The following is a 17,732-nucleotide window of genomic DNA, read 5'->3' as shown; positions in this document are numbered from 1 at the left end:
CCTCAGCTCCCTGGGGCTGCCCCGGGTTGGGGGACCCTGGGTTGGGGTAGGGGAAGCCCCCCAAGGCAGGGGCTCCCTGGTGCCCCCACGCTGGGCTGCATGGGCAGGCACCCGGCCTGGAGGACTCCTTCTCCCTCCCTTCTGTGGCAGCCACTGAACCAATCAGCAGCTGGGAAAGGGGTGAAGGGGTGGGGAGAGGGCTGCCAGGGTCTGTAAAGTCCCCACCACTGGGGCTATCCCTCCTCCCATGTGCTGTGTAGACCCTGGCTGGGGGCCTGTTCCCTTCCCCACCACATGGGCTGACAGAGGCAGGTAGGAAGCAGGCTAAGGAAAAGGGGGCGAAGCAGTCCTTGCTCCACTGGAGCAGGCAGCATAGCCCAGGGCTGCAAAACATCCTGGGATGCAGGTGGACTGTGAGATTAACTTGAACCAGGAAAGGATCTGGGACAGAAGTTCCATGAACCAGTTTGACCTAAATCAGTTGCATCCAACTAGGTTTATCGTAAAACAGTTTTGGTAATTTTGAAAGCAGTTTATGTGCACTGAACTTCTGTTCTGTTACAGGTTTAAACCAGTTTCTGTTCACTTAAACTGATTTAGATGCAAGTTCTGTCCCTAGCTCTGATGCCTTCCCTAATACGCTGCTAATTCTCCACTTCTGCTTTGTGGAACCTTGAATGCTGCCAACGAAAGGATTGTTTAAAAAGAGAGAGGCTTAGATTGGAAGATTTGTAGTTTTTTAATGATATCCATGGTGCTCATTCTGCAGGTCCTTACAGCCACAGCTGCCTCTAATTTTAGCTAAATGCAGTAAGAGACAGAGCCCAAAAAATAGCTTCAGGACTAAATCCTCCCTGAAAGGTAGGTGGTTTCATCTTTTGAAGTTTAATTCTCTTTGATTTGCAGTTGATCCTTTCTTTTGGTGTAGTAGGTCAGGCTTGGCCAAACTACCAAACTCTGGAGACGGTTCTAAATGTTTCAAGATGGCTAAATATCTCACTTCTTTAATAATGGATTTTTCAAAAAAATATCTGGGGAGCTGAGGGAGGAGAAATATTTTAGTTCAGTTAGCTAAAGAACATTATAGTGCCTCCAGAATAAACAACTTGCTAAAGAATCCAAATCTTCTTTGGATCCAGTTGCTACTAACACTGACATGCCAAGTATTATGGTCTTTCAAATTATGGATTGGATAAAAGAGTAAGTGGGTGCATCTACACATACAATAAGCATGTAGCAATACATTCTAGTTCATGCCAGAGTTTATTGCTCCCGGGTGCAGCATTTACATATGTGCCTAGGACCACAGTATGAGCTGGGGCACAGCATCCCCAGTCACTGTCTACATGTGCGTTTTGGCACACAACTACTCTGCTGTAAGATAGTACTTGTCCTAGACAGTACTATCCTACAGTAGAGTTAAGTAATTTACCACACCCTAAAATGGGCACTTCTGTAGACAGTGACGATTTACTGCAGAGCTAATTAGTCAGCTCTGCGGTAAAGCACATGTGTAAATGCACCCAGAGAGGCCTGAAATTTGACATTTACTTTTGGGGGTAGCAGTTCTTGCTGCAATTATGTTTGAACTTTATAGTACTACAGTATTTCTCCACTGCCAAAGAAAGTGGTTTTGCTAAAGTTTCTGTAAAGATTTTTCACCTTTCCTCAGAACACAGAGGTTGGTATGAAGTTTACAGCAATAATATTCAGGGTAGATTTCACTTGAGCGTACTCAGTGTGCCAGATTCTGATATTTACTGGAGTAAAGTTGGAGCTGCTGCACTTATTTCATATTAAACACGTACCGTGCCAACATTGTGATCAACATACTCCAAAAATGGGGGTGGCTAAATACGTTACTGATTGTTTATGGCTATAGAAGTTAGACTTTGTTTCCCCTAAAAAAGGGAACCATGGTCTCAGTTTTTTGAAAGGTGGTGGCTTGGCAGGCCTGAAGATATCTTTATTCACAAATAGCAATTGCACTAGTTACAGAACAAACTTCCTGCATACTGCCTGATTTAATGGTGAGCAGGAGAGATCACCTGCAGGGCATACGAAGATATGGTTTAGAATCAGTCCTGATGAATATCAAGACTTTTTCTTGAGGCTGTCAAGGTTGTCAGTTGTCTGGGTTGGTTCTAAGAGGTGGACAAAGATTCACAACTCACTCCACAATGTGTTGATTACGCAGAACCAATTTGATTTTGTCTGAACTACCCCCAAAGTGTAGAAGTTCTGTATCCAATTGCCAACCCCCAGATCTATGTAGTTCCCATTTCCAAGTCTCTCTTGAATTGAACACCAGTGTTTACCACTGCCAGGACAAATTAATATAGCTCCCTTGAGATTTGGTCAGGGTTGCTTTTAGATTGTGAAGGTGGTGTTCCACCAATTTTGTGTAAAACTATTTCCTTTTCTCAAAAGTCCAAAGTATTCACTGATACAGAAAAGAGACTACAAACATAGTATGCTTTGCTCTAGATGATGAGACGTTTACTTGAAGATATTTTCTTTTTTACTATGTTGTAAGGAACTCCTAAACATTGCTTTATTAAAGGAAATGCTGAAATGGAATCCAATACTATATGGTCAGGGTACTTGATTTTGTTTTTAAACATATGCTTCCCCCTTGCTTCCTCAATTACAACTTTGCGATATTTTGGTGCTAAAACAAAATAATTGAATTCTTTGAGCAACATGTGTCACTACTGATCTGGTGGTTCTATTTACGGTAATATGGATGTTACTTTATTTTTAATGAAAACAAGAAGGTTCAGCAGAAATTCCACCTGAAAGTAATGGAAACATTTAGTCGAAAGTCATCACTGGACCCAGGGAAGGGCACATTCTCTAGGGGGCAGGCAGTTTGTTCTCTTCTCTCTGTAGGGCTAGGGACAGAAATTACACACAAACTGGTTTAAGTAATCAGAACCTGTAACAACAGAAGTGCAGTGCACATAAACCAGTTTAAAAATGGCTGAAGGGGTTTAAGATAAACCTGGTTGAATGTAATATCAGTTAACAGATATGGGTCAAACCAGTTTATGAAACTTCTGTCCCAGACCCCTTCCTGGTTCAAGTTAATCAGTCCCCCAGCATCCCAACATGCTTTCCAGCCCTGGGCTGGGCTAGGCTGAGCTGTCTGCTCCAGCAGAGAAGGGTTGGGGTGAGGGGAGGCAGGGACTTACCCCACCCCACCCAGGCAAACCCTGGCTGGTGTCTGGGGGCAGGGAGGGTTAAACACCTCTTCTCCTGCTCAAACTTACTACTAGCTGCAACTGTGGACTACAAATCCCATAGGCACCTGGAAGCAGCCCCTGCCTGTCCCTGGAAGCAGGAAGAGGAAGTGATGAGTAACCCTGCAGAGTCTTGCTGCTGTGAATCTGGACTGCAAATCCCTTGGGGGCAGCAGGAAAAGGAAGTGAACACACAGCCCATGCTGGTTACATGCCAGAGAGCTGTGCTCTAGCACCCCCCAGCTTCTGGCCTGAGCTACTGCAGGCATGTGGCTGCATTTTCCTGAATCAAAAATAAATGTGTGTCTAGTTTAATCTCTGCAGTTTAGACTAATCTGCAAACACTGAACCAATTCAGCCTTGGGCTTTTTGACCATCTTTACTTAGTCTAGGTGATCAGTAGGGATCCTAGTTTTTTGTTTGCCATGGAAAACTGTGGATTTTTGTGCATTTAAACAGGGGTTTTTTTTTTTTCTTTTTTCACACAGAAAATTAAGATCCCTGGTGGTCAGCCAGGCTTCTCCCATCTAGTACTCAGCTCCCATGTAGAGTTCAGAGTGCATCCTATAAGATTGTTTTTCCTGTAATGGTAGTGAAAAGCCTCAGCCAGATTGGAGCTCTGCAATACTAGACTGGATTTTTGACCAGGCAAAAGTACATGGTCAATTAATCTGTTAAATATTGTCAAATAATGGCTAAGAATTTTAAGCATTAATTTATTAGAACAGTAACGAGAGAGGCTTTAATCTTCATTAGGTTAGATAATTACAAAAACAAACAAGTTAACTGATACCTTGAAACAATGAAAAATCTAAAAAAAATTGTAATGAATTATAACCAACAATGTTAGGTGAGTGTAAATGTGAACAATGTTGACAACTGAACAGTTCTTCACCTTGGCTTTCATCCCAGAACTGCAGGGTGGGTGCAAACAGTTGTAATACAAGAAGCAAAATAAGAAATAAACACACACAGTGTTAGAGACAAGTTGGGTTTTTCTATGCTGCTGGTTCACATTTCTCCCTAGGCACAAGGGAGCTCCTGCAGTCCCATGTGACTAATGGTGGGGAAGGAGCGGGAAGGGAAGGAGGGAAATGAAGCTGGAAGAGCTCAGGAGAGAAGTAGGGCTAGGGTATCTGCTCCTAAATGGACTGATAGTGTCAACTCACACACAGTACTGTACCTAGGTTCCTGGAGACCCCAGGCAAACTTTTATTATTGGGCCCCACTTTGCCAGAGATAATGATAATAATTAAAAAATTACCATTTTCTGGCCCCCTTTCTGTCCGGGCCCCAGGCGACCGCCTGGTTCGCCCATGCTTGTCTGGCCCTGTTCACACAGCACCTGCACAGTCCTGAACATATTCAGAATGTTGCAAGATCAGGCCATGTTATTTACTGTGTATTACAACAGCGCAAAGGAACCTTTGTCACAGATGTGCAAAGCACCATGCAAAGGTAGAACTAACAGATATTCCCTAGCCCAGAGTTTGCAGAAATACGATCAAACAAAGCCTGCACTTGGTGTAGCTCCACAGACTAAATCATATGCTATCACTTGTGTACAGCAAGCTTTTCTCATCTGGTTTGTGCTGCAAATATGTAGTCTAATGATGATGGAATAAGGAAAGTGGCAAACACTTCATTGGGCTGGCTTATGTCTAATCTATCTCTTGATTTGTGTTTAAGATGGGGGCGGGGGGAACACGTGACAAATGTAACAGTGTTATAACTACTACCAGTGATTTCATCCCTGCTCTGTTATTTACTCACTGGGCCCTTAGTCAGTTTACTTACCGAGAAATTCCATTAACTTCTGTGGTTCCTAAAGTTATTGCGAGTAAAAGCTGCAGAGCTGGGATCAATATTTTGTCTGACTTAATGGCTATGGATGGCAGCTTGCAAATAATGTAACCAGTATTATTACATCTTAAGGCAAGACTGTTTTTTTTTTGCAATTGAAAAAAGCTTCTTAGGAAGGATTGGAATTACTGTTGCTATTTATTAATTAAAAAAAAATATCCCTGCCCAATCAGAATTTGCATTTGGCAGTATTATTTCACATTTGCTGTCATTTCTGGCACATCGTAATAAGCAAATAGCAGTCATAGCAATCATCATATGTACGCATTTTATGTCAACATCCAATGAGTTCTGTTGGGTCCGGTTTACCTATTGGCCCATACAATGGGACAGTGGGGGCTAATCTTGGTGGGTGTGCCACACATTAGCTCCCACCACTTCCTGATCTATGCTCCCTATCCAACCTGGTACTCTGCTTTTTGCTTCATTCCCTGTGTTCTCTGTCTCATCTGCTGCTCTGCTTTCTGCCCTATTTGCCACTGTGCTGTTTCTCTGGTCTGCTGCATACTGAAACCACCTGTGACACTTGTGACACGTGTTTCAGGTTGGCCACTCCTGCAATGGGAAATAACAGAAACATGCTCTCACAAAAGGAACTTGAGGTAGGTTTTGGAATTTGCTATGTACAGAATAAGCATTTTTGGATTTTCAAACTGATGTGATAAGCAGCCCTACGGGCAAACATCCTTTGATTTATATTCATAGCTCCACAGCAAATGCATAACCAAAGCTAAAGTGTAGATTGCTCAATTGGGTATGTGGCTTTTCAGTAGATAAGCGCTTTTATGTTATTCTTGCACTTACTGGCTCTTTCTGCTGTTACACTGATCCAAAAAAGACTGTCTTTGGTTTGTATCTTGTTTCAGGATGCAACCCCCTCCCCTCCCCTGCCCCCCCTGAATATGGAGCATATAGGAAAGAATAATGCTGCATGGCTCAAGCAATTCTGAACTCAGTGTCCTCCTTGATCTCTGAATATAGCTTCAATCTGACTGTTGAATGGATTCTCTTTTCCAAGCATTTGAGGCCATTCATGTAATGCCTTCTGCCAGAGAATTCTTGCCCCAAGTGCTGTAGCAATCTGCAAAGAGCATATAGAAATATGGTCAGTTTCTTATTCTGCCTTCACTGGTTGCTTTTATCCTGCGGTAGTGCTTTGAAGCCTCGATTCTACTCAAGAGCCCTATTGCAAAAAGCATTGCACAATCACATAATGAAAAGATGGTCTATATTCTCTTCCCACCCTGGGTTTGGAGAAAAGGAAACCTGAATTGGAGAAGTGACCCTTCCCTAGCAATGTTCTCTCTCCTCCTCTCTCCGTCTCTCTCTTCCCTTAGTACAGTGGGGCACAATACAGCGAGGCAGGAACCAGGAACCCAGTAGGCATCCCAGCATGGGAGGGAGCACTGCACCAACAGGGCTGCCAAGATGAGGCATGGCAGTACCAGTGGGGAGTTGTATCCCCACTGCTGCCAGGTGGGCAGGGTGTGCCTCACCTTGGTGGCCATGGTGGCACAGTCCTGCTTTCTGCACTGGGTTCCACCTGTTGTGTCATGGAGGTGGCTCCTGCCTGGAGCTGGTCCAGCCTGGATGCAGCCCCATATCTAACTGTGGGCACAGAAATCTGGAGGGGAGGGCACGTGCCTCTCCCACTCCCTCCGACATGTCGCCTGTGTCCTCCCACCCTTATAGACTTACCAACAAAGAGCTGCTCTCCACCACTGCCTGACTGCCACATGCACATGCACATGCCATGGTGCTCCCTGTGTCCTATTCCCCACAGCTCCTTGCAGGCTGGAACTCTGACAAATGGCAAATGGAAAACCCAGATCCCTGCTTATAGGGAAAGTAAAATATATTGCTTGTACACATGCAAGTGGTAAGTGGCACTCACTAAAGTCTTTGTTTTCTTATCTTTCCTTTTATGCAAATGCATATGTGGTATGGCAAAATAAATTGTATGCAGCATTCAGGGATGTTTAAAAGTTGTCTTTCATTTACTTGTAGTGCTTCTGCATTGTCAATTTTCTGTTAAAACATCTGGGGCTGACCAACCCCTCCCCCCCACCCCAAGGTGCTCAACAGGGATAATTTCAAGCATTCCTCCAGAATTTAGAAGCACAAGAAGTCCTCATAGCTAAAGGGATTTGTGTTTCTAAATCTCTTGAGTACTTTTGACAACTTTTACTTCCAGCTAAAATCCATGAAACCTGCACATGCTCAGCAACCTCTTTTAATGACATCACACTTACTTTTAGTATTTTAAACCGGTTAACAATCTATAGTTCACCACTGGTGCTGATTGACTGCACATCCCTTCACTTGTGGAGTGTGTTAATTGATTCAATGTGACCTGAGTAGTAGCGCTATGTGAAACAGTATAATTTCATTTTGATGGGACAGTGTTTCGTTTTGAGTTTTGTTTTGTTTTGAAACCACTGTTCCATTTTGTTTTGTCGAAACTATTTCACTGTTTCGACATTTCGCCCATAGGCTATAATAGGGAAGCACAAAACTACTTATAACTTTATCATTTCTTGTCCGATTCAGATGAAATGTACAGGGATGGTAGCCCCTTCTGAGGCCATGAAGTCTACCAAGTTTCAAGGAGATAGGTGCAGGGGGTTCTGGGAAACTGCACCTCAGGCTGCTGACAAGCAAAGCTTGTGACGGGTAACACTGAGTGTGTGTTAAGGTGCGCCTTCACTGGTGCTGAGGCCTCTACATGACACGGTAGTGTGCCCCAATGAGGTCTCTTCCTTCCCTACAGTCTCATTCTGGTCCACCAATTTAAATGACAACAGGTTAAAAAATAACTTAGTGAGCAGCAGCACAGTAGCACCAGCAGCATCTCAGGCAGCCAAACGGTGACAGAGCCTCTTTCCTCTGCTACAGGAGCTTCTCCAGCAGCTGCCAAAGAACTCTCTCTGCCAGCCCCAGCCCTAGGGCTTACATGTGCCCAGGGCCCTGCATCCTTCCGGTCAGGTGCTAGGGGTGTTGGTCCAAGGACATGGCACTGGCAGACAAGGTCCTTTCCTTTGGATCAATCTAATCTGGTATCTTTTAGCAGACCAACTAAATAGTTACAGAAATATATCTTAGCAAGCTTTCAGGTTGAAAATCTTTCCATGGACACCATGCCTTTGAACATTGGCAGTGCCTGTGGTGGAGGAAGAGACTGGCTGGTGGATGGCATGCTAGCATGGAACAGTGCCTCCCCCTCTTCCATGTCCCCCACCTCTGTCATTCTGCCTCCCTGACTCTTCACCAGCACCTCCATCCACTGATCCAGGGTTTGGCTGCTGCATACATTGCTCTTCACACCCCAGGTCACACATGGCGGCCATCATGTGGCCTGTACTAGACTGCAATGAATCAAGCTGTTTCATGATGCCCTCCTTCAGTCGCTTCACCAGTGCCTGCATGTCTGGTGACAGTGGTTTGCCCCAGCCAGGAAAGTTGATCCCCTGGAAGATCTCCATTTGGCTCTGAAGTTCCCTCACTACAGGGATCACCTGGCTAAGGAGGGCAATGCCAGCGCTGAGGGTCTCAGTGGCCTTGAGGAAGGGCTTGAGGACCACCAAGATGTGGGAGATGGTATCCCACTCAGCTCTATTAAGGGGGCCGCTGATCCCAATCTCCCTGAGCAAGGCCATCTCATAGATGGCCTTCTGTTGCCCAGCCTCTTGAGCATCAGGTATATGGAGTTCCACCGAGTCTCCACATCCTGCATGATTTTGTGCTGTGGGAAGTTCAGCTCTGCTTGTTTGTCCTGCAGCATCTTGCCCCCCTTGATGCTCTGGTGGAAGTAGCCTGCCACCTTCCTGCATTTGGAAATGCTCTTGCTGGCACTGTCACCGGCAGCCCTGTCCCCCTTCAAGGTGTCCCTGACACTGAGGTGGAGCTTGTGTGCCACACAGCAGATGTTAACAAAGTTGACACTGCAGACCACCTTGACCATATTTTCGGTGACCATGAACCTGCGGGTGAGCTTACCCTGCCCAACAAGCCACCCCTGCACCAAGCGGTTCATGGCCCCCATGATATCTGTTGCCATGTGGGACTCATCCATCACCTTAGCTTGAAGGCGAGCCCGCTGACGGCCTGACTGGTCACACCAGTGCCCTGTGAGGGAGAGGTAGGCATGATCGCCACCCTGACTGCTCCAGATGTCCAAGGTGAAGTGTAAGGCCATCTGCAGACCTGCCTTGTGCAGCTCCTCCCTCAAGTACTTCCTGTATGCCTCATACAGGGAGGGCACCACCGTCCTGCTGAAGGTGGTGCATGTGGGCACTTCGTATGATGCACCATGAGTGCCATGAGCCACCTGAACCCTGGCTGCTCAACTAAAAAGAAGGGCTGGCCATTGACAGCAAACATCTCCCCAGTGCTCTGGGTGATCTCGTTCACCCCTGCAACGTGCCCCGCTTTATGTCCACCTTTCCCCCACTGTCCCAGGGTGGTCTGCCTCTGCTATGGGGGGACGGGGGCTTTGAAGCGAGAGGGGGACTTCCCTTTGGGCACGCTCCTGCTGGTGCCAGGCTGAGGAGGAGCAAGGGCAAGGGGGTGGTGCCTGCAGAGATGCATCAGCATCCCTATGGTCCTCATGTGTTTTGTTCCCTTGTCCTGGCTGGTTTTGGCTCAGCAATGCAGGCAGATAGCGTATGTGGGATCATCTGCCAGCTCAAAATGATCCCAGACCACACTACCCACTTGCTTCTGGGGTGTTGGGTGCATGTGTGGATCCTGCAATTTCCCCTTCCTAAACAGGCAGAGGCACAGCAATAAGAGAAGTGGACTTAGCTGAGCTGCTAGCCTCCACAACCTCTACCTCAGCCTCCTCCAAAGTGCCTTCTGCAAAAGGAGACCTGGCTCAAGGGGAAACTTGAGAGGTGTGGAGCACAAACTCAGCTGATTCCCCCTCCTTCCCCAAAATTTCCCCAGGAATGGTACTCAGATTCAGATTGAGCTCCAGCTCTTCCTCTAGCACTGGAAGGCTCAGCATGGAAAGTGAAATGGGGGTGGAGGAGACTGTCATGCTGGCGCTGGTGCTGCTGTTTGTTGTCATGGTGGTAGTGGGGGCGGTTATGGCTGGTGCTCGTGGAGGGGATGCAGACTCAGGCACAGGAAGTGGCACTAATCCCCTCTTCTTGCTGCTTCTGGAAGCTTCATCCCTGCTAGTTGTAGGGAAGAGGCTGCAGCAGCGTCTCAGTGTGTGTGTGTGGGGGGGACTTACACCACTCCCTCTACCCCCTCTTCTGCCCCTCCCTGAAGGCTTGCCAGCTTCCTTTCTACCACGCTTCATGGTGTTTTTCATAGTGTCTTGTTTTTATAAAAATATATAAATGTATCTGTGTTCCTATATAGATTCTATAGTGTAATACGCTGCAAGATATGTGTATAGAAATAAAAATATATAAATATATCTGCCTTCCTATATAAATTCTATAGTATAATATGCTACCAGATATAAATGTATAGAAATAAAATAATAAAAAGGCAACCAGGACTTATAGTAGAGATGATATCTTTTATTAGACCAACAAGATTTTTGCAAAAAAAATTCTTTAATTGCAAACCTGGATACTAGAAATAAAATATAAATGTATCTGCCTTGCTATATAAATTATATAATATGCTGCATACTATAAATGTATAGAAATAAAAATATATGTATCTGCCTTCCTATATAAATTCTATAGTGTAATATCCAATACAATTATGAAATTACAAAGAATAAATCAATGAATATAATATAATAATAAAATAAAAGGGTCTAGAAAGAAAAGGTATTGTGGAATCCCACTTGCTACGCTGGCAAGTAGGAAATCAAATCAATGGTAGTAGTAGCCTTTGTTATCTAACACTCCTGAGCTGCGGGAAAATAGCTCAGTAACTGTTAAACCCCAAGGCCGAAAGCAGGATAGTTCAAACAATGCTGCCTTTTATGCTTTATTTCCATCCCTCCCCCAGAGCACTGGGATTGGAAGGGACCTCAGGGAAGGATCACAGTCACTGGCCAGCTACAGTCAATATGAGAGCAGTCCTTTGCCCCCCCCTCCATCCCCTTCTGCCTCCCTCTCCTTATTTTTTGTTTCCTTGCAGGCAAGCCCAGCTTGAGCTTTGAAACTCGAAATGTTTTGAAACTTTCAAAACGTTCTGAGTGCCCTTGTTTCGTTTCAAGGCTGTTTTGAAGCCCTTTGTTTCATTTTGATTTTGCTGTTTTGAGCTCAAACAAGTTGAAACAGCATCAAAATGAAACAGCCAGCAAAATTTCGCACAGCCCTATTGACTAGTCCCTTCAGTAGTGCACCTGATACAGTCTCCCCTCTGCTACATTCTATGTCTCTTACTGTAGGAGTGTAGGGACAATGTAATTTTAGTGTTGAAAAACACTCCACAGAAGCAGGTTCATTTCAGCCTGATTTTTCCTTTTACAAAAATTCTTCACACACAATGTATTTTTACTGTAATTTCTGACCTACTAGTTCTACCTCTTCATTTTTGATAACACGGTAGCTTAACTTTCATTTCTGAAGGCACCCTGATTATAATTATAGAGATTAACGTAGGACTAACAAAGTCCACTGCATTAAGGGTCATGGTGGATGTTTCAGAATTTGGGAATAAAATTAGGCTCCAGCCTTCAGGATTTTTGTTGATTACATTCTGTGCTTATGCAAGGGGTTTCAGCAACAGCTGAGAAGCCAAAAGGCCTTTTATTCATAGAACAGGTAGGCAGAAACAGCACTGTACTAGTGATGGCCTTCAACTGTGTTACAGGAAAGCCATCTCTTTGGAATGATATTTTTTTAAATGTAAACTATAGTACCTGAGGCTTCTTGCTAAACTAGCAGCAGTATTAGTTGTTTGCAATAAGTGGATGCTGGGCCATATTCTGGTTAAAATACCAAATGTGTTTCTTATCAGCTATTATATTAGTGCCATATGGTGAAAAGCCCTTCACTATAAGTTAGGAACTGGTACTCTACAATAGTATCCATAATAAAACTGTGAGCCCTCCACCGCCATATTCATCCATTTCAGTTCACTCACACATAGTTGTGTTCTATGTGAGGCTGTTGCTTAAGGCAGTATAGTCTAAAACTATATACTGCAGCTGCTCATTTTGTCGGCACTGCTTCATGTTGAAAATACATCACAGTGATGCAACTTGATCATCACTGGTTTTCAGAGCACTCATTGCAACATGATGAGGTGATCTTGGGTAAGCTAATGGTTTCTTGGGTTTAATTGGCTAGAAAGCTCTCAGCTTTGCTCAGCCATATTCCAAATGTATTGAATTACTGGTCCAGCTGCAAAGCTTCTCTTTTTCTTCCATTTTATTTTTCAGAAAATTATTGAGCATGTTAGAAGTTGAGGGTAGAGTCCTAATCACCAAGGTGTCTAAATTATATGCTCAGCAGGATTAAACCTGTTTGCAGTGGCTGGGAAAAGTGATCTTGCAGGCTTGCTGTTTAGTTTTTGTCTGGGTTCTTGGAATGGAGTATGAGTGTGTGTGGTTTCTTTCTGTAAAGAAATAACCTGTCTCTGTGTTACTTCAGCTTTGTTTCTCAGATAGAAATGCACTCTGGCATGATGGAAGGAAATGGAATAGGGAGAATCTAATCACCTTCAAGCTGTGTTTTTTCCTAGCTGTACCTACTCATCATGAATCTTCCATAGCAACTCAAATGAGTTCTGATTGGGACTCTCAGGGCTTTAGAATGCTTTTGGTGGCTTTGCAAGGCAAGTAACTATGGTAGTGCTAGAGGATCCTATTGACATGCATGGTCATGTCATCTGTAGAAAGTAATCAATCACTAAAACAAACTGACTCTAGGAACCAATGGCTTCCAGGACAGTTTATCATAGGATTTTGAGTAAAAAGCTTTTGAAGCTTAAAGGGACCTTTTTAAAACCAAAACAAAAGAGCACTTTTTCTTTTGTTTAGAAAACAATGATACTAATTCATCATTTAAAAAACCCAAAACCCTAAGCTCCAAGTTGTTTTCTGCATCCAAAGAGAAAGCACACACTCACAACCTTGCTTTTGATCTTCAGAAGGATAATTATCAACATGAGTGTCTAATTTATGCATTCTAAAAACAGATTTGTATATTTAAAATAAAAAATCCCCGATTTGATAGAGATTTACTGATAATGAAGAAAGTCTGGCATAGGGAGAACTCACTGAAAAATATGGGCACCAAAATGCAGGCATGCATTTCCAGGGTGTTGTTGCTCAAATGCCCTTTCATTGCCTTCTTCATGGATAGTTGTAAATATGTTATTAATGAAGAGATCCCTTTTTTAAGCCAACTGTCTTAGCCATTAGGTTGGAGAGCAACCTTCTTCGCTTTATATTTAATTACAAAGGGGAATGGCATATTTTAGGGGAAGACAAGGGGCATTGAGCCCAAGTCTCCAATTGCTCAGCCAAGTGTTTTAACCAGTAAGTCATGGACTGACTATGCAAGGCCAAGTGCACACTCCATCCCTCTGGTTGAAACTGGCCACTAGGTGCCCAAGAGAAGAAGATAAGGGGCCAAAAGGAGAACAAACCAGAAGAAGTTGTTCTGTGGCTTGATAATCTAGCTACTGTCCTGGAAGGTAGAGGGTTGTGGATTCTGAGTCCACTGGTGTCTCTGTATTTAATAGTACTCTGTATTTGTTTGGGGTAGGGGAAGAGATTGTGTGTGTGTAGAGTATTGTGACAACTTCTACTATTGCCTGTACTTACTTTGAGGGGAATGTATCACCCGTACCAGGTTTGACATTCAAGTTGCCTGACAAGTGGGAAAACTTTTAGCTCTGTCCCACTGGCCAGAGCCATATGGCATTAAAGTGACACTTGGCCAGTGGTATTCATCATGCCATTATAAAATGAAACTTTATCATGAAGAGGAAGTGAAATGTTTATTATTGCCCAAGTGTATTATTATAAGTCAGTCAGCAATCAATGCCACGCTTCCCTTGGCCATCGCTGCAAAGTACCATGTTCTATACCAGGGGTCAGCAACGTTTTTGGGCAGAGTGCCAAAAACACCTGCGACCTCGACTTGGAAGATTTTGGTGTGCCAGGGGCGGATAGAGGGGAAGCCACGAAGGGCCCAATCCTTGTAGCAGTGCAGCCCTGGCCCCTTCCCTGCTGTCTGCCCCAAAGCACATGGTCCAAGAAAAATGCCTTCAAGTGCCACACTCTGGCATCCATGCTGGGGGTTGCCTATCCCTGTTCTATATCTTGCAGTAACAGGTTCATAATAATGTACAGTTAAATGTCACCCCCCCCCCCCAAAAAAAAAAGGGGTAGTTATTTTAATAAGTTTAATGAAATCCTGACAGACATCACATCATTTGAAACGAGACAGCTGGCACTCTGGGTAGAAAAGAAATAGTGCCTATAAATGTATCACCATCTTGGTAACAGCAGGAATTCTAGGCAACAACTGCAAGATGCAAATTCTAGACATGAGTGCCATACTTAAAACAAATGGCCAAGCTCAGGGGCCAGATTTTTGACTCTCATTAATGTCTACTTTATAACATCTGAGCAGCACAAAGTAGATTTACAGCTGTTCTAAGGGACCAGTCATCAATTCCCCCTGTACCATAGTAATGCCTAGTAGTAATCAGCCGGTACAGTTGACGCGGCCACCTCCCTTGCACCCTACAGAACCGAATGTGGACAAAATAAAGGGGATGTGGATGAAGCATGCATATGCTTCTGCATTCCCTGCTGTCTTGGTCCTTCATAGATTTCAGATTTTTGTCCAATCTCCTCTTAAATACCTAGCAGTTGGCTAGGAATCAAAATAGCCTTTAACCAGCATAAGAATAAGAAGGCTGTATAAGCCTACTTTTGCCCTTCTCAGGCTTTTTCAGCATGAATAATGCAATCAGACTTGAAGATCAGAAGCATAATCTTCCTTTTTGTTGTCAACTGAAGATAGGCCCATTTTGCTCAAATACATAATTCATCCAGTTTCACAAACACTTCACTCCAAGTCCTGCAGTGAAGACTGATCTGCTTACAAGTTAGAGGTGGCTTCTCCATTTCATTAGGCTTAGAAACGTTACAGTTGTCTGATATGTATTGTTAGCCAAGCAGGAACGTCTGCTGTTAAAGCAGTCCCATCTGTATTTGGAAAGAGGGAGCTCCCCTGTTACTTCAGCTGTTTAGTTATGGTTATAGAAGACAGCAGAGACTCATTTTAGTATAAGATAGTATAATAAACCTTTAAAACTCCCACCACCTTTGCAGCATAGCTACCACTAAAATATCAGGCCATAATACAACCAATTGTAATTCCCAATTACCTGCAGGGCACACACATATTCTGTACTTAGACTGGACCATTATATTGAAGGCCATCAAAGAAAGCAGTAGTGCCCTTGAAAGCAGCTTTCCAGAACTGACATCACCATGGAGACAGGTCAGCATGATATGACACACAAACACCACTGTGAAGTAACCGTTCATTGCTTTCAGGTTGTTCCCATAATTCAGTGTGCCGATTCAACCAGTCTGGAGGACAGGCCAAAGCTGATTTGCCTATGATACAAGGGTATATGTTTCTGCTATTGGAAGTTATGCAGATAGTTCTGAGCCAATACAGTAATTCTAAACATAAATGATTAGCTGTTGTTTAATTGCTTTCTTGCTGACCTATATGGCAACTTCAGAACTTAAGTGATCAAGAGGATGACAGACTGTTTCCTGTTTCAGTATGAAATCCTGAACTTGCTCTGTGCAATGTGATGTTCTGCAGTTTAGCAAATCATACCTATTGTTCTACTGTTAAAGGTAAGTCCAGCTTTAAAAATCACAGGAAATTAACTGGCTTCTGGCAACTGATTAAATGCACTAAGACAGTAAGTCCAGTATGAGCCACTTGTGTGCTGTCATGGCTTTGGAACTGAACAAAGCTTTAATCGATTAGCTGACCTGTGTAGCAGTCAGTTTTCATGTCTCCCGTTACAGAAGCCCACGACCTTATGTGCCAACCTAGCCACACACAAAAAGTCTGTACCCAAATGATCTTCCTGCACTTGATAACAGCCAGCCCTTTAAACATGATACTGATATTTGACTTTAAAAACACCTAAGCTCCCTGGAACTACAAGCTCAAATCTCAAGAGTGGTTTTCAGATCATCCTCATGTTAGGAAAACATCATATAAGCAGAAGATGATTCTGCTCAGTTTTAAAGGTCTTTGCATCCTTAGCCAGAATTTCCCTAGTGCAGAGTGCCAGACACTTTGATTTCACTTAGATACTTCCAAAGAATGGTAACAGCAGTAATGTTTTATAATTCATCAATTGCAAATCTGGAGGCCCTTTATCAGTTTACACTTGGAGAAAGATCCTCAAAAGTATTTAAACACCTAGCCCCTACTGAAATCAAATATATCTTGGGAACTAAGTTTGGATCCTCATTTCCTCAAACTCTTATCAGAATTTTACCTTACATAAAGGCAAAAGTCAAGAAGAACTCTACCTTATTAACAACCAAATAAAAAACCCACCAAAGACCATAGGACTCTTTCTTTTGATCAATTCCATTGACACAATCACATTTTGGAGCTACTTTTTGTCATGTGTTAATTTTCACGCCAGAGAAGTTCCTCATTGTGATGCCTTCATCTTTGCCTTCACGGCCCCAAAACAGGCCATCCTCGTGCAGGCAAAAAATGGGAAAGGAGCCAATAGACCCTCTTGGCTCAACAGGAATATTAGACAGCTTTTGAAAAAGAAAAAAGAAGCATATAAACAATGGAAGAATGACTCGGCAACCAGAGAGGAACACACCTGTATCACCAGGGCCTAAAGATACAAGACAAGGAAAGCCAAGGCAGGCATGGAGATCAAGCTAGCAACCAGAATAAAAGACAACAAAAAGTCCTTCTACAGATACCTAGTAGGGCTTTGTGAAATTTTGGCAAGCATTTTGTTTTGTTTCGGATTTGGATGCTTCGGCGGCCAAAACACTAAATCTGAAATGAAACGCAAAGCTCCGAAACAGCTCCAAAATGAAACAGGCCATCCAAAACGTTTCAGAAATGTTTTGAAATGATTCGGATGTTTCTGATATGTTTCAGATGTTCTGAATGTTTCAAGTTGTTTTGGAGCTGGGCTTGCATGGAAAGAGAAACTAAGAGGGAGGGGAAGGGGGGGGCGGGGAAGGACTGCTCTGATATTGACATCTGTAGCTGGCCAGTGACAACGATGTCCTTAAGGTCCCTTCCAGTCCCGGTGCTCTGGGGGACAGACAGAGAAGCCACATAAAAGGCTGTTTGTGAACTGCTCTCTACCATTTTGTAGCTGCGTCTGTCTGTGTCTACAGCAGGAGCAGCAGGGACAAAGAGCAGCATCTGTAAGCTTGCAGCTTAGTAGTGCTTTGCTACTAAATTGTAGCCATTGCCAATCCTTTCCTATTTATTTACCCTTGCCTACCATTCCCCAGAAATCCTGCTATTTGTTCTTATTTCCCCCCTCCCCAACCAAAAAGAAAGCAGTGCTTTGTCTGGCAGTGACTCACCACAGTGTACTATAGGAAAGCACTCAATACACATACATTTATTACATACACACTCAAACAGACTCACATTTTTTCCAGCATGTGAA

The 17,732-nt window shown here is 43.7% G+C and overlaps 1 protein-coding gene across 2 annotated transcripts in view; it reads right to left on the bottom strand.

The window, feature by feature from the left end:
- Positions 1 to 3,938: 3,938 nt before the first annotated feature.
- Positions 3,939 to 17,732, bottom strand: part of AOAH (acyloxyacyl hydrolase) — a 173,102-nt gene continuing 159,308 nt past the window's right edge. For both annotated transcript variants that reach the window (XM_006275476.3, XM_019483408.2), the window contains exon 22: positions 3,939 to 6,186. In XM_006275476.3, the coding sequence (XP_006275538.2) occupies positions 6,058 to 6,186 (129 nt within the window). In that variant the 3' untranslated portion in view covers positions 3,939 to 6,057. The remainder of the gene's footprint in view (positions 6,187 to 17,732) is intronic.

This window comes from Alligator mississippiensis, chromosome 5 (genome assembly GCF_030867095.1).
Source record: "Alligator mississippiensis isolate rAllMis1 chromosome 5, rAllMis1, whole genome shotgun sequence".
NCBI classification, from domain to species: Eukaryota; Metazoa; Chordata; order Crocodylia; family Alligatoridae; genus Alligator; species Alligator mississippiensis.
This window is presented reverse-complemented; position numbering and strand designations above follow the sequence as displayed.